This window comes from Mus caroli, unplaced genomic scaffold (genome assembly GCF_978045245.1).
Source record: "Mus caroli unplaced genomic scaffold, Mus_caroli_1 scaffold_20, whole genome shotgun sequence".
NCBI lineage: Eukaryota > Metazoa > Chordata > Mammalia > Rodentia > Muridae > Mus > Mus caroli.
The window spans coordinates 14,916,468-14,942,960 of NW_028227275.1; the positions used below are offsets into that span (position 1 = coordinate 14,916,468).

Genomic DNA, 26,493 nt, shown 5'->3' on the forward strand with positions numbered 1-26,493 from the left:
AGCCATTTGGGGATGTAAGATGAAGAGCTTGATTCAGTGAGATGACTGCAGACTGAGGGCAGGTACCAACAATTCTGTCCATCTGTGTTTGACTCCCAGGACCCACATAGAACCGACTCTATGCAGCAAACTGACCTTTGACCTACACATACATAAACAAATGTAATAACAAATTCCTCTTTAAGTTAAGGGAGCGGGGTGTAGTGGTGATCGCCTTTTATCCCAGCACTCAAGATGCAGAGGCAGACGGATCTCTGAGGGTGAGGCCAGTCTGGTCTACAGTGAGTTTCAGGACAGCCAGGGCTCCACAGAGAAACCTTGTCTCAAGTTCCTGTATCTAAAAGGAAGTTGCCAGATACCTAACAAATGTTTATACTGCCCCAATAACTATACAACATGGGTGTTTATGATTCATAAAGACTTTCAGAACCCCCAAAAATTAAGTAACTTTGAGAGAACCACTGCTCATTGGCCGGGCCCCTGTGCAGACCTTCAGAACCCACACCATACAAAGGCTACAGCACTGTTCAGACCCATTCAACCAGAATCTTGGCAAAGACTCGGGCATTGATGTTTTGGAAACTGCTCAGGTGATTTCCGAGCTGAGAGCCCCTAGCCTGGCAGAGGCTCCTTGACCACTGTTTTGCAATGCCGTGTGGGAAATGTGCTGAGGGAACCGGTTGCAGGCCTAATCACCCAGCACTCTGCTGGATTAATTTGTTGGTGACAGTAGGTTTTTTTTGTTTGGCTCGTTGGCTGTTTTTTAGGCTAACTTTGAATTTGAGGCAATCCTGCCACAGCCTTCCAAATGTTGGAATTATAGGCACAAATCACCAGGTTCAGCTTGCAATTTGCAATTTTATCCTAGTATCTCTAGGAAAATTATCTTGGGGAACTTTTGTTTCCCAGCCCCCAACAACCCTGTCTGCCACACACACACACACACACACACACACACACACACACACACACACACGGCACAGACCCAAAAAATTGGAATGACTGGCTTTACTTGATTTGAGGTGAGATGAACCTCTTTAGAGTTTAGAGGCCTTGCTGGGCTTTGGGGGCGTGGGCGGGAGGGGGCTACAGCAGAGGGCATGTCACTTCAAGCATAGCCGAAGCAGAGAACCCTCTGAGAGAAACGACTAAAAGGAGAGGCGAGTGGCACTTTCAGTCGACTTCTCCTGCGTGGGCAAGAGGGGCGGTCACAGCTTCAGAAACTCCCGAGCCCACCAAGTGGCCAGCCCCAGCTACAGGTCCCAGGCAGCTCCTGGGCACCGTACTCAGCCATACCCTTTCTGGTCCTCTTTTCTTGCTACCCGACAGGAGTCGCAGGTCCCTGAGCACACAGGGCCCAGCCCTTGCACAAGCTGAGTCACATGACTAAAGAAGGGGCAGTCCTTGGTGATGCTCCTGGTTCGGCCCCAGAAGCTCCATTGTTCTCTAGGCTGAACCCAGAGGTGAGGAAACAGGATGCGGTCAGCACGAGAGGCTACTGCTGGGACTAGGCCAAGGATCTCAGCACAGTGGTCCTGCTGGGCCTCTCACACCATCTTAATGTTCAGAGTATGGATCTGGGCCAGGTTCTGACGCTGGGCCTTGACCGTGCGTAGGCGTCTCCCATGCAGCGTGAACTGGGACCAGGTGAAGAGCTGCAGCAGTGCACAGGTGATGGGGACAAACACCAGCAGGTAGAAGCAGCCCTGGCGGAGTGTGGGAGCCTGTGCGGGGGCTGCGGCTGGGGCTGGCAGCTCTGGCCATGGCCGAACGCTCCCCACAGGGGTCATTGGGGGCTGCTGAAAAAGGTCGTGACCTGGGGTGAGAGCACACAAGAGGAGCATGGTCAGCCCAGTTAACCCTTCAAAGCCCATAGGATGGTAAAAGAAACATCACAAGTGTCCTAAGCCACAACTAAAAGTGTGCTTAAGACTGGCAAGAGGCCGGGCAGTGGTGGCGCATGCCTTTAATCCCAGCACTTGGGAGGCAGATGGATCTGTGAGTTCGAGGCCAGCCTGGTCTGCAGAGCGAGTTCCAGGACAGCCAAGTCTATACAGAGAAACCCTGTCTCAAAATACAAAACAAACAAAAAAGTCTTTTTAAACTGTCACTGTTGGCTGGCTTCAATATTACAGTCTCCTAACGAGTAGCTGGGATTATAGGTATATGCCACAATTCCTAACCACAAATCTATCATCTATATTTTACTTGAAAAAAATTTTTGAAACAGGGTCTCTCTAGTAATCCTGGCTTTCCTGGAACTCACTATGTAGACCAAATTGGCCTCAAATTCACAGAATTCACTTCCTGACTCTGCCTCCCAAGTTCTGGAAATAAAGGCATATGCCACCATATCCAGCTACTGCTCCAGCTGCTTTCTATTCTTTCCTTCCTCCTCCTCCTCCTCCTCCTCCTCCTATCTAGTCCAGACTAGCTCTAAATTCCTTATGTACTCAAGGATGACTTCAGACTTCCGATCCGCCTGCCTCCACTTCCTGAGTGCTGGGATTGCGGGTATCCATCACCACAGCGAGTCACCCGGTTCCAGAGTTAAACTCAAGGCTTCATACATACTTGGCAAGTGCTCTTCCTACTACACTACAGCCCTGGCACATTGTTCTTTACTGAGACAGTATCATGCACCCTAGGTTGTTGTAGCTGAAGGGAATGCTTGACCTCCTCATCCTCCTACCTCCATCTCCTAGATGTTAGAATCTCAGGTCTCTTCCATCTTGCCAACTCCTACCAGATCCATTCTTCCGTTTGCTTGGTTTGCTCCCCGCCCCACCCCTTTAATCATTTAATTTTACGTGCATAGGTGTGAGGGTGTCATATCCCCTAGAACTGGAGTGATCAACAGCTGTGAGCTGCCATGTGGGCTTTGGGAACTGAACCCAGGACCTCTGGAAGAGCAGCCAGGGCTCTTAACCACTGAGCCATCTCTCCAGCCTGGTTTGCTTTTTGAGACAGGGTTTCTTTGTGCAGTCATGGCTGACCTAGGACTTACCCTGCAGACCAGGCTGGCCTTGAACCCTTTTCTCACATCCTTCCCCTCTCACGAGAGACACCATCATATCTCATGCCTCTCGGTCCTCAGCAATCACTCCCTGACACTCATGTGTCACCTCAGTTCCCAATGCACCCCACTGCGCCCTCCCTAGCCCAAGCCTCGACAGCCTCTGGCCCTGTGTCTTTATGACCTCCGAGCTGCTGACCACACTGATCTGTATGTATTATCCGGGCAGCTCGAGCAAACTTCTTCCAAACATCAATCTGACCAGGTCTCTTCCCAGCCCCTAATTCTCCAAACAGCTTCCTTAAACGCTGAAAACCCAGTCCATAGGTCACCCTGTCCACCCTTCTCCCTGTCTAAAACATTTTTTTCTAAGACAGGGTTTCTCTGTGTAGCCCTGGCTATACTGGAATTTGCTCTGTAACCAGGCTGGCCTCAGACTCACAGATCTGTCTGCCTCTGCCTTCTGACTGCTAGGATTAAAGGCATGCACCACCAACACCCATCTAGAATCTAAGCTCCAAGACAGCTAAGATTTCATATGCCCTACCATGTTACTCCCCTTACACACAGAGCCCAGCCTATACAGGTCTATGCTGATCTGTTGAATGAATCAGTTCACTTATGAAAACATGGAGGGGTGGGCCAGCAAGGCTTAGCATCCCAAGGCAGCACAGGCCTACGCACAGCCCTTCTGTCCCCCTCACTAGACCCAGAGCTGGTACAAGCAAGCTGTGTTCCATGAGCCTTACCTGTGTAGAAGCAGAGAAGCCAGGTGCCCAGCAGTGGGGCAAAGGTCTGGCCAGGTTTGGTCACCAGGGCAACCATGCCAAAGAGGAGCGCCGAGGCTGCCTGCTTCCGATGGTTCAGTACCAGGTCCTCATCCACCAGGTCAGTGACCACCAGTGTCAGCAGCTTACAGGTACCCTCAGTGAAGACACGGTTGCTGCCCAGGGAGAGAGAGGCCAGCGTAAAACGGGTGGACACAGAGGTGTGGGGGCGAGGGCAGGCGGGGCATACCTGGCAATGAAGAAGCAAAGCAGGCCGGGGTGGTCTGGGCCAGCCAACAGCATGAGGAGGCTAAGGCTCAGCTTGAGCAGGAAGAGCCCCCGCACCACTGCATAGACACCCCAGCGCCGGCACAGGGGCAGGAAGTACAGGTTGTTGAGATGAGGAGCGACATAGGAGATGCCTGGGGAGGGAAGAGGGGCCCACTTCTTCAGAAGCAATGCCTCGGCCTCAACAGGGTTGGCAACTGACATTGTAATAATCGGGCTCAGTTTGCATTCATTGCAAACAGACAATGTCTTGTACTTTTCGCATGTTATTAGCATATTTTAATTTTTATTTTATATGGATGCATGTCTTGATGGCATATATATGCAATATATATGACATATATGATATATATACACATATATGATATATGTATGTTTTATGTGTACGCATGTTTTGGTTGCAGAGGCCAGAAGAGGGCATTGGATCCCCTGGAACTGGAGTTACAGACAGCTGTGAGCCACCATGTGGGTAAACGGAAGTCAAACCTGGAACCTCTGGAAGAGCAGCAGTGCTCCTAACCACTGAGCCATCTCTCCAGTCTGCTTTTCACACCGTAATTTCCACAAGCCCTTTGGGGTAGGTATTGTAGTCCCTTGGGATCATGGCTGTTGACTCTAGTACCCCTCATGGCTAGCAAAGTCTATGGATTTTCAAGACCTTGATATCAAACGACATTGTATCTGCACAGGGTCTATATACATACTCCCAGATACTTTTGTTTGTCTTTTAATTTAGTGTCTACATGTCCTTAAGCTCATTTGTCTGTTTGTTTGTTTGTTTGTCTGTTTGTTTGTTTGTTTGTTTGAGACAGGGTCTCTCTGTGTAGCCCTGGCTGTCCTGGAACTTACTCTGTAGACCAGGCTATCCTCAAACTCTCACAGAGATCCACCTCCTTTGCCTCCCACTGCTGGGGTTAAAGGTATGTGCCATTACACTCTACCTACTTTGTTTTGTTTTTGTTTTGAAACAGGATCTCAATATGTAGACCATCCTGGCCTCAAACTCCCAGAAATCGGCCTGCTTTTTTCTTCTGGGTGCTGGGATTAAAGGCCTACACTGCCATGCTCAACCTTTTATTTCATTAAAATAAAAACTTCGGGCTGGTGAGATGGCTCAGTGGGTAAGAGCACCCGACTGCTCTTCCAAAGGTCCTGAGTTCAAATCCCAGAAACCACATGGTGGCTGGAAACCACCTGTAATGAGATCTGCATAACGACTCTTCTGGCGTATCTGAAGACAGCTTCAATATTCTTATGTATTATAATAAATAAATCTTTATAAAAAATTCAATTTCAATTTTTTTTGACACAGGATTTCATATATCCAAGTCTAGCCTCAAACTTGCTATGTAGTCTAGGCTGACCTTGAATTTGTGGTCCTAACCATACCTCCCAAGTCTGTCAGTTATAGATGTGGACCACCGTGCCATGTTTATGTGGTGCTAGGGAATCCAGTCCAGCAGGGGAGGATCATCCAGGTTCTACCAACTGAGCTACATCCTCAACTCCTCTCATACACTTTAAATTCTCTTTTTGTTGTTTTCCTTTTTAAAAATTATTTGCTGTTTGAGGTGTTCTTATTGTTGTTACTGTTTATTAATTAGTTAACTTATCAATTTAATATATGTATTTATTAGATCCAGGGTGGCATCAAACTCTCCTCAATCCTGCCTCGGTTTCTGTAATGCTGAGATTACAGGTGTATGTCATCAAGCTTGGCCTGATGTCTTGATTATAATATTCAGTGCCATGTAAATGCTATGCAAATACCTGTTACACTGTATCAATTAGGAGACAGGGCCAGGAAAGAAAAAGGCTTTAGGGTCAGTGAGATGGCTCAGCAGGTAATGAGGCTTGCTACCAAGCCAGGCGACCTGAGTTTGATCCCTGGGTCCCACATGGTGGAAGAAAAAAACCATTTCCTGAAAATTGTCCTATGTCCTCCAGATGTGCACCACAGCATGCGTGCACCACACACTCTCCACACAAGCAGTAGATAATAAACATGTGAGCATAACGACTGCATGTTTAGCCAGGCGTGGTGGCGCACGCCTTTAATCCCAGCACTCGGGAGGCAGAGGCAGGCGGATTTCTGAGTTCGAGGCCAGCCTGATCTACAGAGTGAGTTCCAGGACAGCCAGGGTTACACAGAGAAACCCTGTCCCGGAAAAAACAACAACAACAACAAAAAGACTGCATGTTTAATGGAGCCACAGATCTTTCTCCTAACACTCTGGACCCAGGGTTGGCTGACCGATGGGTATGAAACAGATCAACACAGGGGCCACTGTATTATTATCACCCTCCCGTTACAAAGGAGAGTGGTGGGAAAAACAAAACAAAAAACAAAAAAGCAGGGTGTGGCAGCGCAGACTTTAATTCCAGGCCTCAGGAGGCAGAGGTAAGAGATCTCTGTGAGTTTGAGGCCTTGCGTGGTCTACAGAGCAAATTCCACAAAAATCAAAACTACACAGAGAAACCCTGTCTCAAAGAAGAAAAAAAAGAAAGAAAGAAAAGAAAAACAAAACAAAACAAAACAAAACAAACAAAAAATGAATGGCTCAGAAAGAATAAAAAGTACAGCCAAGTCCACTCAGATAACAGCACAGCGGCCGGGCGCTGCACTTTGTCACAGTGCCTCTGGGTGTCACCATCGCTCCTGACTGAAATGAGATCCACTAACCTCCACCCACGGAGAACAGACCTGGGGCAGCACGTGGGAGCCGCTGGCCCGAGGCACTACTCACCCAACAGGAAGGAGCCAGTGGACAGGGAGATGTGGTCAGACAGCAAGTGTTCCAGGAAGAGGGGGAAGAAGTTACTGTTGAAGTGACAGTGGAACACCTGCAGGACAGAGGGTGGGGGTGGGGGGCAGGAGGACATGACAGTTCACAGGCCAGCAGGGGAGAGCAGCAACCCAGCCCTGGTCCCCAGAGCAGGAGTGCACACTGTCCCACATCACCAAACATGGAATATGCCCAAACAAACCTAAATGACAATCCCTTGTGGCCTATGGAATTTTAGCTTGAAGGCATAGTAAAATTAGCAAATAGAACAATTTTTATGTTTTCGTGGCATAAGAATAAATCATTTTTAAGTCTGGCTAACTTGTATACACCTAGGTTTTAGAAGTGGTTTTTGATGTGGTTTTTTTGGTTTTGTTTGTTTTTTTGTTTTTGGGGTTTTTTTTTTGTTTTTTCGAGACAGGGTTTCTCTTTATAGCTCTGGCTGTCCTGGAGCTCACTTTGTAGACCAGGCTGGCCTCGAACTCAGAAATCCGCCTGCCTCTGCCTCCCCAGTGCTGGGATTAAAGGCGTGCGCCACCACGCCCGGCTGTTTGTTTGTTTTAAAAAGGTTGTTTCAGGAGCTAGAGAGATGGCTCAGTGATTAAGAGCTCTGGCTGTTCTCTTCCAGAGGTTCGAAGATCAACTCCCCGGGCCCACATGATAGCTCACAGCCTTCTTAACTCTAGTTCCCTGGGATCTGACAGCCTCTTTTAGCTCCCTGGGTACCAGGCACACACTTGTACACAAACAGACATTCAGGCCAAACACCCATAAACATGAAAGAAGAATTAAAAAGAAAAAAAGGAAAAAAAAAAGGATTCTTCAGTCTTATGATGGATGAAGACAAGGCCTTGGAGGCTGAGACCTGCCAAAGCTCACAGGGAGAGAGGCAGGGGTGTAGCTCAGTGGGAGAGTGATTCCCTAAAAATATACAAGGCTCTGGTTTCAACAGTTCTAGGCACCATGGGGATGAGGGGGCAGGGGAGAGAGATGACACAAGGGAGTACGGAACACAGAAAGTGCTAGAAACTAGCTCTCCTGACTTCCCACATTTCCAGCTCTTGAAGGAGGGGTGAAGGAAAGATTCTCCATACCTGTACCAGGTCCATGCCCACGAACCACAGGAAGTTTTGGTGGCGCGCCAGTTGCCGGAGGTACTGGCCCAAGGTGATGCTGCCTGCTTCCTCACCACCCACTGGCGGCTCCTCTTCACACACGCTGTCGGCAGAGGGGAAAGGAAAACGTGGGGTTACGCCAGCGTAGGCCAGGACTGGGTGTTAAAATCAGGCTCCGAGCGTAGAAAGCCAAGGCTAGTCACTTACCCACCATCCAGGTCCAGGCCCGGGCAACCCCTGTCCCTTCTGGTCGCTTCAATCCGCCGCTTCAACAATTGTGTGGTCCCCAGAAAGCCCAGCCCAGAGCCAGCAGCTAGTACCACACAGAAGGCACGGAAGGAGGAAAAGTCCTCCTTGTTCCAAAAGGCGTAGGAGGCGAAGACAGACAAGGAGCCAGCTGCACTGAAGAGGGAGCAATAAAAGTTGAGGTGGGTGCGGTCGTGGGCTGAGAGCGCCAGGTCGGCCAGCAAGGCATGGTGGTGGAGGTCCACGAGCGTCAGGAAGCCATCATAAAGGCACAGGCACAGTAAGAATTGCAAGCCAGCAGGGGCCCAGGGCACCCAGAATGCCAGGAAGGACAGTGCCAGCAGCGGCCCATGCCAGCCCAGAGCCCGGACCCGGGTCAGCACCACATGTCTGGAGGAGAGTCCTGCTCCTGACCTGTCAGGGAGAGGAAGGTGTTAGGAGGTAACCCTTAAACCAGGGCAGGCCCTGGTTCCCCTGGCTGGGCCCAAGAGACAGATGGAGGAATTCACACCTAGATACACACCCCAAGTCTCCAGCCCCTGACCTGAGACAGCTTACCCTCTCCTCAGTCCTACTGCCCTACCCAAAGTGCTATGGGATACCGATTCTCAGGGCCAGGGCCCAAAAAGGGAAAGGGAAGGGAGTGTCTAAGAAGCAAGGGATGAGCCCCATGTCACACTAGGGTCAACCCCTTCCCCTGGCTGAGCCATGCCCCTATCACATCTGGGTTCCCTCCCTCCCCTCCCCCAAATATGAGCAGCAGTCCTTCATTCGGGGGATCATCAGAGCCGGACGGGGCAGTGAAGTGCCATCCCCTAAGACACACCGGGGCTGGGAGCTGAGGAACTGACGGTCACTGAGCCAGCCGAAGAGGGGGTCATTGAAGCTGTTCCAGAGGAGAAATACCGTCTGCAATAAGAGAGAGATGGGCAGGTGGGGTGTACAGGGCTCCCTAACACCAGTCCATGCACCTTCCCCAAAGATGGCAGTTCTTCCTGCCGGCAAGCTTTTGTGCATGTTCCTCTGCCAAAACCCCTCTGGTGGCTGGTACACACATTGAACTCCAGCAACCCACTGCAGCCGCTAAGTGTATCCAGCCGATTGATGCCCGTGGGTATATTATATATGAACATACAAACAGCGGAGCGCCAAGGCAGTGGCCAAGAGTGCTTCTAGAATCCTCCTGAAGAGTCCTTAAGGGCTGGAGCGATGGCTCAGAGATTAAGAGCACTGCTCTTCCAGAGGTCCCAAGTTCAGTTCCCAGCAACCACATGGTGGCTCACAACCATCTGTAATGGGATCTGATGCCCTCTTCTGGTGTGTCTGAAGAGAGCTGCAGTGTACTCATATGAATAAATAAATAAATAAATAAATAACCCTACCAGCTTTTCTGGCTGAGTTTTGCACAGTCTGCCCAAGAGCCTAACACTGGGACAGGACCCAGCACCTTCTGTCTACCTGGAAACCCGATGCCCAGTCTCCCACTGTGCTAGCTGCCCCATGCTTGGCCTACCTCTCCAACCCAGAAGGACACTTTATTGATCTTATACACCGAGACGAAGGTGTCCACGTAGTACAGCAGGAACACATTGTGCAGGATGGAGGTGAAGAGGGCCAACGAGCCGTACACCACAGCTGTGGGCAGGCCCAATAGCCAGGCTTGGGGCCAGTCCAGCCCCATGGCTGCTGGTGGAGCCTCAGCCCCAGGGGCACTGCGGAGGACTCACAGACATTACCCGTCCGACCATCCTCGTCTCTGGGGAAGAAGAAGCCAGTGAGCAACAAGGGTCAGAGAGAACTACCTCTCCAGCCAGCTCTCTGAGACCTTCAATAACCATAAAATGAATAACTCATTCCAGGCTGGGGTCTGTATAGCTCTGCGATTGCCTATTAGTCTAGCTCCTACATTTAATCCCTGACACCAAAAAAAAAAAAAAAAAAAAAAAAAACAACTTTTTTTTTTCTTAGACTCATTTCCTTTGGAAGGAATTTGCGTATAATACAAAGCTGATGGGCCGGGTGTGGCGGCGCATGCCTTTAATCCCAGCGCTTGGGAGGCAGAGGCAGGCGAATTTCTGAGTTCAAGGTCAGCCTGGTCTACAGAGTGAGTTCCAGGACAGCCAGGGCTACACAGAGAAACCCTGTCTCGGAAAAAAAAAAAAAAGGACAAAGCTGGTGAATTACCCATGAGGTACAGCAGAAACATCTAAGCGAGATGCTCTAGAAATGCTACGGGAAACTGAGATGGCTCATGGGAAGAGAAGGCAGGCATCCAAGTACTCAAACAGGATACTTGGCATGCCGTCTAACCAAGATGGTCTAGCTGTGACCTGGGGGTGGGGGGCCACAGTGTGCTTATAGGGTAGGCAGCCCCAATAAGGTTAACCCTAGTTTCTTTTAGACCAGAGAGATTAAACGGAAAAGCTCATAGAAAATACTCTATGAGCCAGGCATGATGGCATACACCTCTATGCCCAGCTCTGGGAAGACCGCTAATTCCATGTCAGCCTGGACTACATGGTTCAGGCCAGCCTTGGTGACGGGATGAAACGCTACTGAGAAGGGTGTTTAATCAATGCGCACTGACATGACTGTTATCTTTACACAACCCCTAGGAAGCACTATTATGGTCTTGTAGAACAACTCAAATTAAAATATGCTGAGGGGGGCTGGTGAGATGGCTCAGTGGGTAAGAGCACCCTACTGCTCTTCCGAAGGTCCAGAGTTCAAATCCCAGCAACCACATGGTGACTCACAACCATCCGTAATGAGACCTGACACCCTCTTCTGGTGTGTCTGAAGACAGCTACAGTGTACTTACATATAATAATAAATAAATAAATCTTTAAAAAAATTATTTAAAAAAAAAATAAAATAAAATATGCTGAAGACCTTAGCCGATATCACATAGCAAAAAAGCAATAGATTTGAATCCAGACTTCACATATTCCCTGGTTTCTCATCGACGCGTATAAATGTTTCCCTTTCTTGAATCCAGGTTTATCTGATGCTAAAGCCTTTCTAATTGACCTCCAAAATTCAATTTCTATGCACCACCGGGGCAAATGGAAAAAGCTCTCGAGAAATCTAACCTGTAATAACAAAATGCAAGACTAGGCATGGTGGTACACACCTCTGATCCCAGCATGTAAGAGGCCAAGGCAGGTAGATCTCTATGAGCTCAAGGCCAGCCTGGTCTACACCTTGAGCCCCAGGACAGCCAGGGCTACATATTGAGACCCTGTTCAAAACAAAAACAACGTAACAAAAGATCAAGATATGGCTGGCTGCGGTGGTATATGCTTCTGATCCCAGCACTTAGGAAGCAGAACATGCCAGCATGGTCTACTTACTAAGTCCCAGACTCCTCGTGGCTTGCCAAGACTGCTTTCTTATAGAGCCCAGGACCACCAGCCCAGGGATGGCACCACCCACGATAGGCTGCACCACCCCCCATCAATCACTAACTAAGAAAATGCCTTAGAGCCAGATCTTTTTTTTTTTTTTTTTTTTTTTTTTTTTTTTTTTTGAGACAGGGTTTCTCTGTATAGAACTGGCTGTCCTGGAACTCACTCTGTAGACCAGGCTGGCCTCGAACTCAGAAATCCGCCTGCCTCTGCCTCCCGAGTGCTGGGACTAAAGGCGTGCGCCACCACACCCGGCTAGAGCCAGATCTTAATGGAGGCATTTCTCAATTGAGGTTCCCTCCTTTCAGATAACTCTAGCTTGTGTCAAGTTGACATAAAACGAGCCAGCACACTTGAGAATCAGTTTTCATTTTAATAAGGGACTGGCCACACCAATTCAATATGACTCCATCTTAATTTGGTTTCAAGTGCACAGATGCTGTGTCCAAATAGGGTCTTACTCAGAGGTTCTCATCTCCCACCTCTTTGCCTGGGATAGAACCCAGAGCCTTATAGATGCTAGACTAGGGTTCCACCACTGAGCTACACCCGGCAGCTTCTATACTCTCTCATCGTGTTTCTTAAGTCTCTCTGCGGGACTGCTGTCTATACACGCTGCTGTCAAGCACACCTCTATACACATGCCCTGAGTGATTAGTTCCTTGGGGTGGCGCGTCTGGAACCTGTGTATGAGCACATCTTGTCCCTTTTTTTTCTCTTTTAGTTCTAAGATCAGGACTCACTATGTAACTGGCTGGTCTGGCTCACTAAGTAGACCAGGCTGCCCAGTCTGTAAGCAGCACCCCTCGTAGGTTCTGCCTCAGTTCTTGTCTCCTGGTTCTCTCTCTGTTCCAGTTCCTGTCCTGACTTCCTTCAGGGACGGACTGTGGATGTGCAAGTGTGAGCCCAATCACCCTTTTCCTCCCCAACTTGCTTTTGGTATTTTATCACAGCAACAGTAACTACAAACTAACAGTAACAGTAACCCAAACTAAGAGATCAAATCAAGCAAAGATGGCCACGTGAGGATGAAGCCTGAAGTTGCCATGACACAGCCACAAGCCAAGGAGGGCTGCCGTCACCAGTAGACTTCCAAAAGCTAGACAAGAGAAGGAAGGGCTCTTCCCCAGAGCTTCCAGCGGAAACGGGACTCTGCTCAGGCCTACATTGTAGACTTTCACCCTCCAGCCACGAGCAAATATTCACTTGCTTTAAGCCTAGCCTAATGTGACTTCTTCCCGAGGCTGCATGGCTCACAGGTTGCACACACTCCCCCACCAGTCATATCCTGTTTGCCCTCTGCCCTAGTCCAACAGAAGGAACAAAACCCCCAGAGACGTCCTTGCTAAGCCCCAACCTCCCTGCCTCCCCACCATGCCTGCAGATTTCTACAAGGTAGCCACTCCCAGCCCAGCCTCCCGTTCCTCGGATGAGGCATTTGTGGTTGCTGGTTCTTTCCATTACAGGATCATTCTAGTCTGCACCTGCCATTCCAAGAGCCAGCACAGAGTTCAGACCACTCTCCATAGGGATTACTGGCATAATCGCATAATCCTGTAACTCCAGAGACTCAGGAAGCCAAAGCGGGAGGATTGAAAGTTCACAGCCAGCTTGGACAACTTAGTGAGACCTATCTTAAAAAATAGTGATTTCTTGCCGGGTGTGGTGGCCCACGCCTTTAATCCCAACACTTGGGAGGCAGAGGCAGGCGGATTTCTGAGTTCGAGGCCAGCCTGGTCTACAGAGTGAGTTCCAGGGCAGCCAGGGCTACACAGAGTAACCCTGTCTTGAAAACCAAACAAACAAACAACTCCCTCCCTACCCAACCCCCCAAAAAGAAAAGATGGCTGAATGGGGTAGGCCAGGCATAGTACTCCATACCTTCAATTACAAAAGATGCAGGCAGAGCTCTATGAGCTCAAAAACAGCCTGGTCTACATAGTGAGACCCTGTCTTAACATGCATGCACACATACACACTCACATACACATACACACTCATACATATTCTCATATACACACAGACACACATACTACACATAACATGCATGTACACATACACACTCTCAATACTCTCATACACACACACGCACAGAGAGAGAGAGAGAGAGAGAGAGAGAGAGAGAGAAAGAGATGTGGCTCTAGGACCCTTTGGACTACAAAGCAAAATGTCACTTTCTATTACTATCTATAACTCAAGTCACTGTCACTGTGGTGTGTAACTTTAATATTTTTTTAAACCCTTTTTTAATGATGGTTCCTAAATGCTTTAACCTCCCTTCTAGCCCACCACTCACCAGAGGTAGTGGAAATGAAAGGATACAGGGAAAGTGGACCTGTTTAGAAAAGGTTCTTTGGAGCAACTCCTGTCTGTGTTGTCTGGAAATCGGCAGCTTAGTTTACAGGTTAGCAGGGGCAGCTTGAGCCACTGGCAAACGCTTCAGGAGAGTCGGGATAGCAAGACAGGAATCAGTAGCGGTGGCACTAAAACTGGCAGAGATAGACATCACATGTGGCAGAGAGAAGCATCACGGTGGGTGTCCTCCACGGGTCTTGCCTCAGCATGTACGTCTGTCTCAGCTGACGTCACTCTGCCAATCAGCCCGAGTCCACAGAAGAGGCAAGAAACTGCAGCACACCACAAGAAGATTGTTGGTGCGTTTCTCTCTATGGGGTCCTGACAAATGCAGCTCAACTACGCAATGTAAGGCGGACCAATGCATGTGTGTTGTTAGCAAAGAATCCTTCATCACGTGTCCTTTCACAGAACATCTTTTAGCAGAACACCCTTACACCTGTGTCCACTTCAGCTAAATGTTTCTTCACATGTTTGCCCCAGCAAAACATCCAGTGTTAACTTTCCAAAGAACCCTCAAGTCTCCACTTCAGTGATGGTTTGAATAATAGTGGTCCCCATAGACTCATGTATTTGAATGCTCAGTTACCAGGGAGCAGAACGGTTTAAAAGGATTAAAAGGATCAGGAAGTGTGGCTAGTTGGAAGCAGTGTGTCACTGGGGGCAGGCTGAGACGTTTCAAAAGCCCATGCCAGGCCAATGCTCTCTCCCCAACTGTGGACCAGGATGCAGCTCTCAGCTCTAGTACCTGCCTGCAGGCTGCCAGGCTCTCTGCCCATGATGATAATGGACTAACCGTCTAAAATGGTAAGCCCAACTTAAAAGCTTTCTTTTTTAAGTGTTGTCTTAGTCATGGTGTCTCTGCACAGCAACAAGACAGTAACTAAGAGCCGGGCGGTGGTGGCACACACCTTTAATTCCAGCACTTGAGAGGCAGGGGCAGGCAGATTTCTGTGTTCGAGGCCAGCCTGGTCTACAGAGTGAATTCCAGGACAGCCAGGGCTATACAGAGAAGCCCTGTCTCAGAGGGGAAAAAGAAAAAAAAAATAGGGAAGGGTTTGAACCACTATTTCCTCTCACAGGGGTACCTTGATCTAGTCGTTTGCTACTACTGAGCCTGCAAGATGGGCAAATAGAGCTGTCTGTACAAGAAAATATCAAACACTAAACTAACACGCAGGAGACCCAGAGCACCAGGCTAAGCATAAGGCAGATGCTTAAAAACCAGCTTTATCTTTCTGGAGGCAGATCTCACTATGCAATCTGTTACTTTAGACCAGGATGGCCTGGAACTCACAGAAATCTGCCTGTCTCTATTCCCCAGACCAGCTTTCTCTATAGATTGGGTTAGGGCTGGTTGAATATCCTAGGACCTAGCCCCCTTGCTGAAGTAAAAGAAGTAGAGGAAAAACTTGGGACCCAGGAGGAGCCTGGGGGAATCCTGCAAACCAGGATACCCAGCAAGAACTCCAGAAATGCTCACTTAGCCCAGACCTCAGGTAGAGGCTTTCCAGACAGGTGAGCCAGCGCTGGATTTGCTGGAGGAGGGGGGGGGGGGTGACTGGTACTTTCCAGCCTGTGTGTCTCCAGATTCAACTCCAGCAGCAAACAGCCTTCCTCCTCTGAACCCACTACACAAGAGAAAAGAAGCCTCGCCGAGGAATACCAGGGAGCCCACACCATCCTCGTTGCATAAGCTGCATATCCTGTAATCTTCAACCAAGCTCCCCACTCCTGTGCCTGTCTCCTTGCACAAGAGCTGGAGGCCTGTCCTGGGAATAGCCGAGTTGGTGGCCTAGGGCCAGCCACTTCCTTTCCCTAGGCCAGTGGAGAGGTTAATACCAAGTGTCCTAAAGTGGGGCTCAAATGCAAAAGGAGCAGAGAGTCCCAAGCAGAGGGTCCAGGACATGCAGGACTCTCCATAAACAATAGCTCTTACTGGGTTTCATGATCTTTAAAAATTGGCTGGGAGTTGGGGATATGGCTTAGAGTGTAAAACCACTTGCCGTGCAAGCCCCCAGCCCTGCACCAGATCCATGGAACCCATATAATAGTGAAAGGTGCGGGGCTGGAGGGGTGGCTCAGTCGTTAGGAGCATTATTGTTCTTGCATAGGACCCACGTTTAGTTCCCAGCACCCACATGGCCGCTCACAACCACCTGTAGCTCAGTTCCAGGGGATCCATGGCCTTCTCATGACCTCCAAGGGTCCCTGCATGCAGATGACACACACACATACATACACTCAAGCAACACAAATACAAATAAAAGTAAATAGATCTGGGGAAAAAAATGTTCTAGGGCCAGGCACTCAGTAGACAATTCAGGCAGATCTTTGAGAGTTCAAGACTAGGCTGGTCTGCATACTAAGTTCCAGTATTACATAGTGAGACCTTGTCTTAAAAAATAAAATTTTTGGGTTTTTTTTTGGGGGGGGGGTTGTTTTGTTTTGTTTTGTTGAGACAGGGTTTCTCTGTATAGCCCTGGCTGTCCTGGAACTCACTCTGTAGACCAGGCTGGCCTCGAATTCACCTGCCTCTGCCTCCCGAGTGCTGGGATTAAAGGCGTGCGCCACCACACCCGGCGTTGGACAGCCAGGGCTATACAGAGAAACCCTGTCTCAACAAAACATAAATAAATAAATAAATAAATAAATAAATAAATAAAATTTTTAGCCGGGCAGAGTGAGTTCCAGGACAGCCAGGGTTATATAGGGAAACCCTGTCTCGGAAAACCAAAATAAATAAATAAATAAATAAATAAATAAATAAATAAAATTTTAAAATTAATTTTTTTTAAGATTAGAAGGCAAGGACCAACACCTGAGGTCGTCCTCTTCCCTCTAGCCACTCACTGTAGCTTATGCATGAATATCCTTAAATACAAACATGTATGTACACACACATGATATATATACACCAAAAATATACATTTAAAAAAAAATCAGTTAGGGACTCCTCTGACTAATATATAAGTCTTTGATGTAGACAAGGGCTGGCTGGCTTCAAACTTGCGGCAATCCTCCTGCCTCTCCGGTGCTGGAATTACAGGTGCATGCCACCACATGGCAATATTCACCACGGATGCCTCTCAGACCTTCCCATGTGCCATCCTCCCAATTCTGTTTTAAATGCCACCTCCACACTTCCGTTCACGCACTGCCTTCCAACCAGACGCCTGGATGTGACTGTGTGCTGGCTCCTTCAGGACAGGCCTGGCTTCCACATCAACAGCTGTGAACCCTTCACAGTGCATTTCCTATTCCCATCTACAGTCTATAGACGCAAGCAAAGCCCGGAGATCAGGTAAATAACTGGCCCACAGTCGCAAGCTATGAGGTGCTGGAACCAAGAAATTCTTTTTTTTTTTTTTTTTTTTTTTTTTTTTTTTTTTAAACAAATGTTCCCAACAGGTAGTAGCCTATGAAAAACCTCATGGGAATTTTTCTTTATGGTCATGTCCACAGCAAATGAGAAACTGCACTCTAAAAGCCTTGGTAATGACCATTAACCAAGAAGTTCTAAACAGGTTCTGGCTACAAACCTTGGCACCTCTCATTTCACCATGCACCCACTTCCACAATCTTTTTGTTTTGGTTTGGTTTTTGGTTTTTCGAAACAGGGTCTCTCTGCAGTCCTAGCTGTCCTGGAACTCACTTTGTAGACCAGGCTGGCGTCGAACTCAGAAATCCGCCTGCCTCTGCCTCCCAAGTGCTGGGATTAAAGGCGTGCGCCACCACTGCCCGGCTCCACTTCCACAATCTTATCAAATCTTGCTCCCTCAATGCCCATGCCAGGGTCCGCATACCCTCCAGGTTCGCCCAATCAGGTATTGTCTACCTTTTCCAGTCCCTCTGCATCCTGGGAATGAGTGCTTTCTCTATTTCCCTCCAGCTCAAAAGCCCAAGAACAAGGCTAGGCCACTCCTCAGGCAGATCCCTCCCCCAAGCTCCAGCTCAACACCTGCTGAGTCCATTGTCCCCAGAAGGCCAACGTGGGTGTCCTCTGCCTTACAAAGGGCAGTCAGAGGAAAACAAACTCCCAGAGCCCACACTAGGTGCTCTGATTGGCTGTGGGGTTTGGAGAAGCAGTAGCAACCTCGAACCCTATAGTCGGAGCAAACCTGTGCATTGAGGCTGCAGATGTACCGAAGGGAGTGTTGGTAAAAGCCAGCAGTAAGTTACAACCCTTTCACCCAGGACACAGCACCAAGCTAAGAAAACAAGGGCAGAATGTGACCCAGGTAGTAGTAAAAGGGGCCAGACTAGAAAGGAGAGTTTGTAAGCCTCCACCAAGCTTCTATCAAGATGGAAGGCACCCGCTGAGAGTAGGAGACACAAAAGCATTTCTCTGTTGAGGAGCCCTCCGGAGCTACTTCAAGAACTTTCCCCTAGCAGTCCACTCTCCAAGGTTTCTGGGAGATTAACAACAGGAAAGATTGGCCAACCGTAGCAACCTCTGGTGACAAAGAGTACAATTGAGGGAGGAAACCAAGGAGTAACCGGCTGGGCCCGGAAGGAGACTATCAGGAGGAGGAGGGTAGGCGCTTCCCACTCCCTCCAGGAGGGAGCCTGTAGAGACCACAGAGGGGGAAAACTACTAAGTATTACGGTATCAGTGAAGAAGTATTAAAAAAGTATAGCAAAGTAAAAACAAAATTCGAGGCTTTTGGGCCCAGGCTTGGGAGTGTAGCCTTTGTGGCTTAGTGCTCCAGGTACTGGTCATAAAACAGATAGCGACATTCCTTCCTCCACCCACCTGCTTCCTGGGTTCAATTCAAAGAATGACACCCTGACCATTACTGGAACCTGCAATGCAAATGTGCTATCTTTAGGGGCTCTTAGATTGTTAGGGGCTCTTAGAAACTGTCTTGAGAGATAACCTGACACTTGTGACTTTATACTTCCTTGTGACTCTTAACTGGTATTTTTGGTATTTTCCAACAACGCCCTCCCCACCTCCATGAATTGTGGTTTCTTCCTTTAAATACCCCCTTACTCAGCTACTCAGCGCGCCATGGTCCTCTACCCCTGCGTGGTGTATGACCATGGGCCCGAGAACGCTCTCGAATAAAAATCCTCTTGCAGTTGCAGCAAGATCGTTTCTTGTGGGTGATTTTGGGGTGTCGCCTCTCCTGAGTCAGAACGTGAGGGAGTCCTCACGTTGTGGGTCTTTCATTTGGTGCGTTGGCCGGGAAACGCGACCACCCCTCACACCCGAGAACCGACTTGGAGGTATGGGGATCCCCTCTTGTGTGTGTGCCGGCCGGTGTCTCTGTTTTGAGTGTCTGTTTTCTGAAACGAACATTGGAACATGTGCTTGTTGTGTTGGGTTGTTTGTGTCTTGTCCTATGTTTCTGAAGCATGGCGAAGTCTGAGTTCGGATCCATCTGAGTTTATTAAATTTGTGTCTTGGTTTTCGGGTTGCGAGATCGTGGGTTCGAGTCCCACCTCGTGCCTTGGTTTTACACCTGGCAGAGTGAAATTTGTGTCTTGGTTTTCGGGTTGCGAGATCGTGGGTTCGAGTCCCACCTCGTGCCTTGGTTTTACACCTGGCAGAGTGAAATTTGTGTCTTGGTTTTCGGGTTGCGAGATCGTGGGTTCGAGTCCCACCTCGTGCCTTGGTTTTACACCTGGCAGAGTGAGGAACAAGTGTGCTTCTCTGGTTTTGGTCGTCTAGGTAGAAATGGATGCTGGTGTTTGTAGACGATGGAGTGATGGGGTCTGAAATGCGCGCGGTCGGTATTTGCAGCTGTCCTTTTGGGCCGTAAGGACCGGAGGACTGTGGTCGGCAGACGTGCTAGGAGGACCACAGGCTGTGGCCCTGGGGGACGCCCTGGGAGGTAAGGAGAGCCAGGGACGCCTGGCCGTCTCCGGATCGGTCAGAGGGACCGAGTTCTGTTGAAGCGGAAGCTTCCCCCTCCAAAATCGTCTAATTCTCTTGCCTGCTTGTAGAGGACAAGAAAGGGTCGAATGTGTCTGGATCTGTTGGTTTCTGTTTTATGTGTTTTTGTGTATGTGTTTAGAGCTATGTGAAAATCTAGAAAAGCAAAGGTAATTCTCATAGGTGCTTTATACCCTGACTAGAGATAGTTTACACCTGAGATGTGAGAGAATGGGTTTTGAGAAAAGCAGTACTCTCCGACTATCTGGGGATAATTTGGTAAAAAATAAAATAAAATAAACAGTATTAATTGGTCTTTGGGGCCCTGCACCTGTAGTTAGGAATCTAGTGTGGCTAGAGAAGCCCTGCTAGGAGCTGATTATAAACGCTGCTCTTATAAGGACCAGCAGCTTCTCAAGTTCTACAAAAATCTCTGTGCTTGTGATAATTAGATTCATCAGGTGACAAGGTGCTCCTCTCTTGAAATTACAGCTAGAAAAATTAAGAATTTTGTTTGGTTTAAATGAGCAAATGTATGCGGCCATTTCATTTTTTTTTGTTTCTAAATAGTTTCAAAAGTAAAATATGTTTTTATGTCTTGGTTATAGATTAGTGGCTCATAAGTTATTAGTTATGATTAAAAATTTGTAACACTGGTAACAAAAAGTTGACTTAAAACTGGTAACTCTGGGTTAGAGTAATTTAGAACTACAACATGCAGCATGAGACAATCCATGGGAACAGGTCTCTAAAGATACGCCTAAATTGAGTAATATTCTATGTAATTCTTATCCTAGAAACCCGATTTGTAACAGATATATTGGCGGCTACACCTTCTTGTGTTTGTGTGCAGGAACGGACAGCCAAACTTTATAGCAAGTAATGTTTTTAGAGTTCATTTTTAAAGAAAAAACTAGATTGTTTTCACTGTTAAAATTTGGTTTTGCTTCTCAAAATTGTGGTTGTATGAAGCCTCCTGAGTGGCCTAGTCCACAACCTTCCCCTTATCCACAGCCTCAACCCCAACTGCTGAGGGAACCCTAAACCCCTCGGGGTGTCAAGAGGCGGACCGCTGCGGGTACATGGAACTGCAGAGCACAGAGTCCGGGCGGACTCTGGTGGACCCGCCCAAACTTTAAACCCTTCAGTACTGGTCATTTTCCTCTGTTGGTATTTATAACTGGAAAACTAACCACCTCCTTTCTCAGGATCCCCAAAGCCTCACAGGGTTGGTAGAGTTCCTTATGTTTTCTCATCAGCCTACTTGAGATGATTGTCAACAGCTGTTGCAGATGCTCTTAACAACCGAAGAGCGAGAGAGAAATTTGATAGGAGAGAAAGAAAAAGACAGGATCTAGACAGGAAACCTGGGCAACTGAAGACCGAGCCTCAGCTAAAAAGGCTCAGCTGTGTCAAACTGAAGTTACTTATTTGAGAGACACCCTTCAAGACGGGAAGTAGTGGCTAACTACACCAAGGCAAGTAAGAAAATTCTTGGGTACTGCTGGCTTCTACAGACTCTAGACACCTGGGTTGGCGACCTTAGCTGCCTTGTTGTACCTCCTAACCAAGAAAGGGGAGGTGTTTTGTGGATCCCAGATCACCTGAAAGCCTTTAGAGAAATAAAACAGGCCCTACTGATGGCCAGCCTTTGTCTGACCTAACCAAGCCTTTCACTCTTTATGTGGAAGAGAGATCAGGGGTCACCAGAGGAGTCCTTTCTCAGACTTTGGGACTTTGAAAAAGGCCAGTGGCTTACCTATCCAAGAAGTTACACCCTGTTGCCAGCGGGTGATTTTCTTGCCTGAAAGCTATTGCTGCCATAATCTGCTTGTCAAGGATGCTGATAAGCTCACTCTGGGACAGTAACTAGCTGTAATGGCATCCCATGCTCTTGAAAGCATTATCCAAAAGCCCCCTGACTGATGGATGACTACCAACGCTCCTGTGACACATCAGAGCTTTTTGTTGACTGAACGAGTGACCTTCGCTTCGTTCCACCTGCTGTCCCACTGCGTGTGACTGCACCTACTCATCACTGTGCTGAGAAACTGGTACTTGAAATGATCTGAAGGATCAGATCAGCCTTGGCCTGAGGGTTCGAGCTGGTACACTGATGACAGTAGCCTCGAGGTTAAAGGTAAGCAGAAGGCGGGGACAGCAGTATGGTGGTGGACAGAAAGCAAGTGATCTAGGCCAGCAGCCTCCCTGAAGGGACGTCGGCCCAGAAAGCTGAACTTGTGACTTTGAGACAAGCTCTATGAATGGCAAAAGAAAAGTCTACACTGACAGCAGGTATGCTTTTGCCACTGTACGGAGCAATATACAGACAGAGAGGGCTGTTGACATCTGCAGAGAAAGATCTAAGATGCTGTGGCTAAAGAAAATCAGATAGCAGATCTAACTGCCAAACAGGTGACTCAAGGAGCAATGATCCTGGCAGTCAAGGAGCCTAAAGATTATTATGACATCAGAGAGACCAGCTTTAGATACACCCCTGAGCACTATCAAGTTATGGACAGTATTTGACTTGGCCTGGGGGCCAAGAAATTCAAAGGTGTGGTTAGGTCCTTTCACTACTATGTTATAGGACTCTTTGACTTGACAGAAGAAATAGCCAAAAGCTGCAAGGCCTGTGCTATGACCTGCCTTTGTTGCCCAGGTAAATCAGGGACTGGCCAAGATATTAGAGATCGGTTAGAAGTTACATTGTACATGCAGGCCCCAAAGCTCAGGACAGGTAGAGAGAATAAATAGAACCATTAAGAGACCCTTACCAAATTGACAGCGGAGACTGGCGCTAATGATTGGATAGCTCTCCTACCCTTTGCTCTTCAGGGATAGAAACACCCCTGGACAGTTTAGACTGACCCCCGTATAAATTACTCTATAGGGGGCCCCCTCCACTGGTAAAAATAGCCTCTGTACATAGTGCTGACATGCTGCTTTCCCAGCCTTTGTTCTCTAGGCTCAAGGTGCTCCAGTGAGTGAGACAGCGAGTGAAAAAGCAGCTCCAGAAGGCCTGCTCCAGAAGACCTGCTAGACGTCTCCACGCAGAAAACCTTGAGACTCGGGTGGAAAGGCCCTTATCTTGTACTCTTGACCACCCTACTATCTACCTTTATGGGACCCCTTTTGATTTTGCTTCTGCTTTTCATTATAGGTCCATGTGTGTTAAATAGACAAGTCACCTTTATTAAAACAAGAATTAATGCAGTGTGGCTTTTAGTTTTGAGACAACAGTACCATGCCCTAAAGGATCAACTATGTCAGGGAAAAGATAGTGTCTAGTTCTAAGATTAGAACTATTAAAAAAAAAAAGGGGGGAATGAAGAAGTATTAAAAAAGTATAGCAAAGTAAAAACAAAATTCGAGGCTTTTGGGCCCAGGCTTGGGAGTGTAGCCTTTGTGGCTTAGTGCTCCAGGTACTGGTCATAAAACAGATAGCGACATTCCTTCCTCCACCCACCTGCTTCCTGGGTTCAATTCAAAGAATGACACCCTGACCATTACTGGAACCTGCAATGCAAATGTGCTATCTTTAGGGGCTCTTAGATTGTTAGGGGCTCTTAGAAACTGTCTTGAGAGATAACCTGACACTTGTGACTTTATACTTCCTTGTGACTCTTAACTGGTATTTTTGGTATTTTCCAACAACGCCCTCCCCACCTCCATGAATTGTGGTTTCTTCCTTTAAATACCCCCTTACTCAGCTACTCAGCGCGCCATGGTCCTCTACCCCTGCGTGGTGTATGACCATGGGCCCGAGAACGCTCTCGAATAAAAATCCTCTTGCAGTTGCAGCAAGATCGTTTCTTGTGGGTGATTTTGGGGTGTCGCCTCTCCTGAGTCAGAACGTGAGGGAGTCCTCACGTTGTGGGTCTTTCATCAGCAGTGCTTGGGTCAAGGCTGAACGCTATCCTCAAGTAGCCACAGAGCTTGTTCCCACGTCTGTGGAAAAAGCAAATCTGTTTGCTGCCTGTCCTGCCAGTATCGAATGAGCAGGTGGAATTTCAAGTCATAATAAGAAAGCAAATACTAGGCGTGTCATTTTCTCAGCAAGCTGCTGACTGGAATGTTAGCTGTTTCACTCCTTGGTCAGTCTCCCCGCAGAATGAAGGAGCCCCAGGAGAGCTGTTGGAGGAGCCCGACTCTCTCCCGCGAGTTAACAGGTTCACCCTCCTCGGATGGAAAATGGAGTTTTCACCCATTGCCAGAGGGACTTTCTCGGTCCTTCACAGGATTTTATGGTGGCACGAAAGTGTCAGCCGACTCACCTCAGAATAGCAGGCCACTTCTAAGTCCCCAAGGAATTAACTGGGAATCAACCCAGGAGCTTTCTACTCAGAAACACGTGTAGTGGTTTTCATTTCGTTTGCACATTACCTGAAGAGGTAGCTATTCTAGAACACCTAGGCTCGGACCTCGCTCAGACCTCAAAAGTTGGGATCTCTGGAGGTGATGCCCAGCATCTTTTAAACTACCCAGTGGTTCTACTCTGCTACCAGGTTTAAGGGCCACTAGGTCAATGAGTCCCGGCCTGAACCATTGCATCCATAAACTCAGATTCCTCAAAGAGCAACCTGGACGGTTCATCCCCTTTATTTACCCCAACAGAGACCTTCTGCGGGGATTCTACGCTTGCCCCTTGGTCCCGATTCCTCCTGACCCCAGAATTTTCCAATCAATAATCTGGCACTTTAAGGAACCGCGCAAAGTGTCCCAATGACTCAAACGGCGCAACGCATTCCCGCCCCACCCTCGGGCTGGTCCTTTGTATCAGATCAGCCCCGGGGTCCGGCCGGCTCCTCCGGGACCGGAGAAGTCCTGGGCCGTGGGCCAGCAGCTCACCGCAATCCTGGCAGACGATGCCTAATTCCGCGGCAGCCGGGGAGCCAGGTGCCAGCCAGTGCGCCTGCGCGCTAGCAGCCCCGGGCTTCCCCAGTCTCTCCCTCCGCCCCTTCCCAGCTATTGGCTCCGCACCGCTCTCCCGATAGCAGCTCGGGCAGGTGACCGCGCCTGAGGCTGTCGTTGCCATGTTTGTCATGGGCTATTTCCCTTAGGGACCCAAAAGAAAATGGGCATCAGGCAACAGGGGCAGGTTGCCTGGATTCCTGAAGTACTTATCTCCTCTCTCTTACCTCCACGAAAACTCATTTCAGCTCAAAGCAAGTTCCTCTTGGGGACTCACCCCTCCTCTTCCCCGATCCTAATTTCAGAAGATGAGAATTTAGCAGAGACTACCTACGGCTGGATTGTGAGCCTGCGAGTGCAAAGTCCAGCTTGAGCTGTGGGCATGAGGAATCAAAGGAATCGAGAGCCAGGGCAGGAGATGGTAGACACAGGCACTTGGCCGTTAACCCACAACCCATGCTGTCCGACTTCTTTGTAGTGGTAGTAATAAGAATTAGAAGAGGAAGAAATGCCTGATTGTGCCTTTCTGAAATTCCTGTTGTTGTTGTTGTTGTTGTGTTTTGTTTTACGAGACAGGGTTTCTCCATGTGGCTCTAGCTCTTCTGGAACTCACTATGTAGACCAGGCTGGCCTCGAACTCTAAAAGATCTGATAATTTCCACCTTCTGAGTGCCGAGGTTAATGGCATAGTCTGTAATTCATGCCACATAGAAGGCTAGCCTGTGCTGAATACAGAATGAATTAAGGGCAAACTTATTTTGCCCTTAATTAAATTATCTCAAACTAAAAATTATCTCAAACTAAAAACAAAAACAGGGCTGGCGATACACACACATAAAAGAACTGCTCAACCACCTACTATTATGTACTTTGCAGGATAGGTGCACCGTTCCAAATGCCTCTTCCTCAAATTATACATGGGAAGTAGATGCTATTATTTCCACTTACAGATGAAAATAACCACTGAGTGCTGGTGGCGGCTGCGCATACCTTTAGTCTTGGCACTAGGAAGGCAGAGACAGGTGAATTTCTGCTTTCAAGGCCAGCCTGATCTACAAAGCAAGTTCCAGGAAAGGTAAGGCTATACAGAGAAATCCCATCTCAAAAACCAACCAACCAAGCAACCAACCAAGCAAAAACCATGAAGTTCAGAGAAACAGTCAATGAATTGTTTCTGTTTTTCGAGACAGTGTTTCTCTCTTTAACAGCACTAGCTGCCCTAGAACTCATTTTCTAGTCCAGACTGGTCTTGAACTCACAGAGATCTTCATGCCTCTGCCTCTTAAGGGCTGGGATTAGAGATGTGTACCACCGTGCCCAGCCTTCAACAAATTTCATACAATCAGATGCCCAACCAGGCTAGACCAGACTTCTCTGGAGTCCCAGAGGAGTCCTTCCTCTTCCACACTTACTAGACCTTTAAAATCAAGTCTGTAAGGCTCAGTCCAGTTTCTAAGCAATCAAATAGGACCTGCTGCTACCTGTTCAGTTTCCCTACTGTGTTGGTTTGTATATGCTTGGCCCAGAGAGTGGCACTACTAGAAGGTGTGGCCCTGTTGGAGCAGGTGTGTCACTGTGGATTGTGGGCTGTAAGACCCTCTTCCTAGCTGCCTGGAAGTCAGTATTCTGCTAACAGCCTTCAAATGAAGGTGAAGAACTCTCAGCTCCTCCTGCACCATGCCTGCCTGGTGATAATGGACTGAACTTCTGAACCTGTA

The 26,493-nt window shown here is 48.3% G+C and overlaps 1 protein-coding gene and 1 pseudogene across 1 annotated transcript; both read right to left on the bottom strand.

The window, feature by feature from the left end:
* Positions 1-993: 993 nt before the first annotated feature.
* On the bottom strand, positions 994-24,793 carry Slc68a1 (solute carrier family 68 member 1). Its single transcript, XM_021151744.2, has 9 exons — positions 24,713-24,793; positions 9,732-9,974; positions 9,045-9,127; positions 8,180-8,632; positions 7,952-8,075; positions 6,819-6,915; positions 4,034-4,205; positions 3,766-3,959; positions 994-1,816 (listed from the first exon to the last, which is right to left on the bottom strand). Exons 2-9 carry the CDS (start codon positions 9,897-9,899, stop codon positions 1,548-1,550), a joined length of 1,560 nt encoding a protein of 519 aa, XP_021007403.1. The 5' UTR covers positions 9,900-9,974; positions 24,713-24,793; the 3' UTR covers positions 994-1,547.
* LOC147000123 (small nucleolar RNA SNORA32) lies at positions 17,377-17,485 on the bottom strand (annotated as a pseudogene).
* Positions 24,794-26,493: the final 1,700 nt, after the last annotated feature.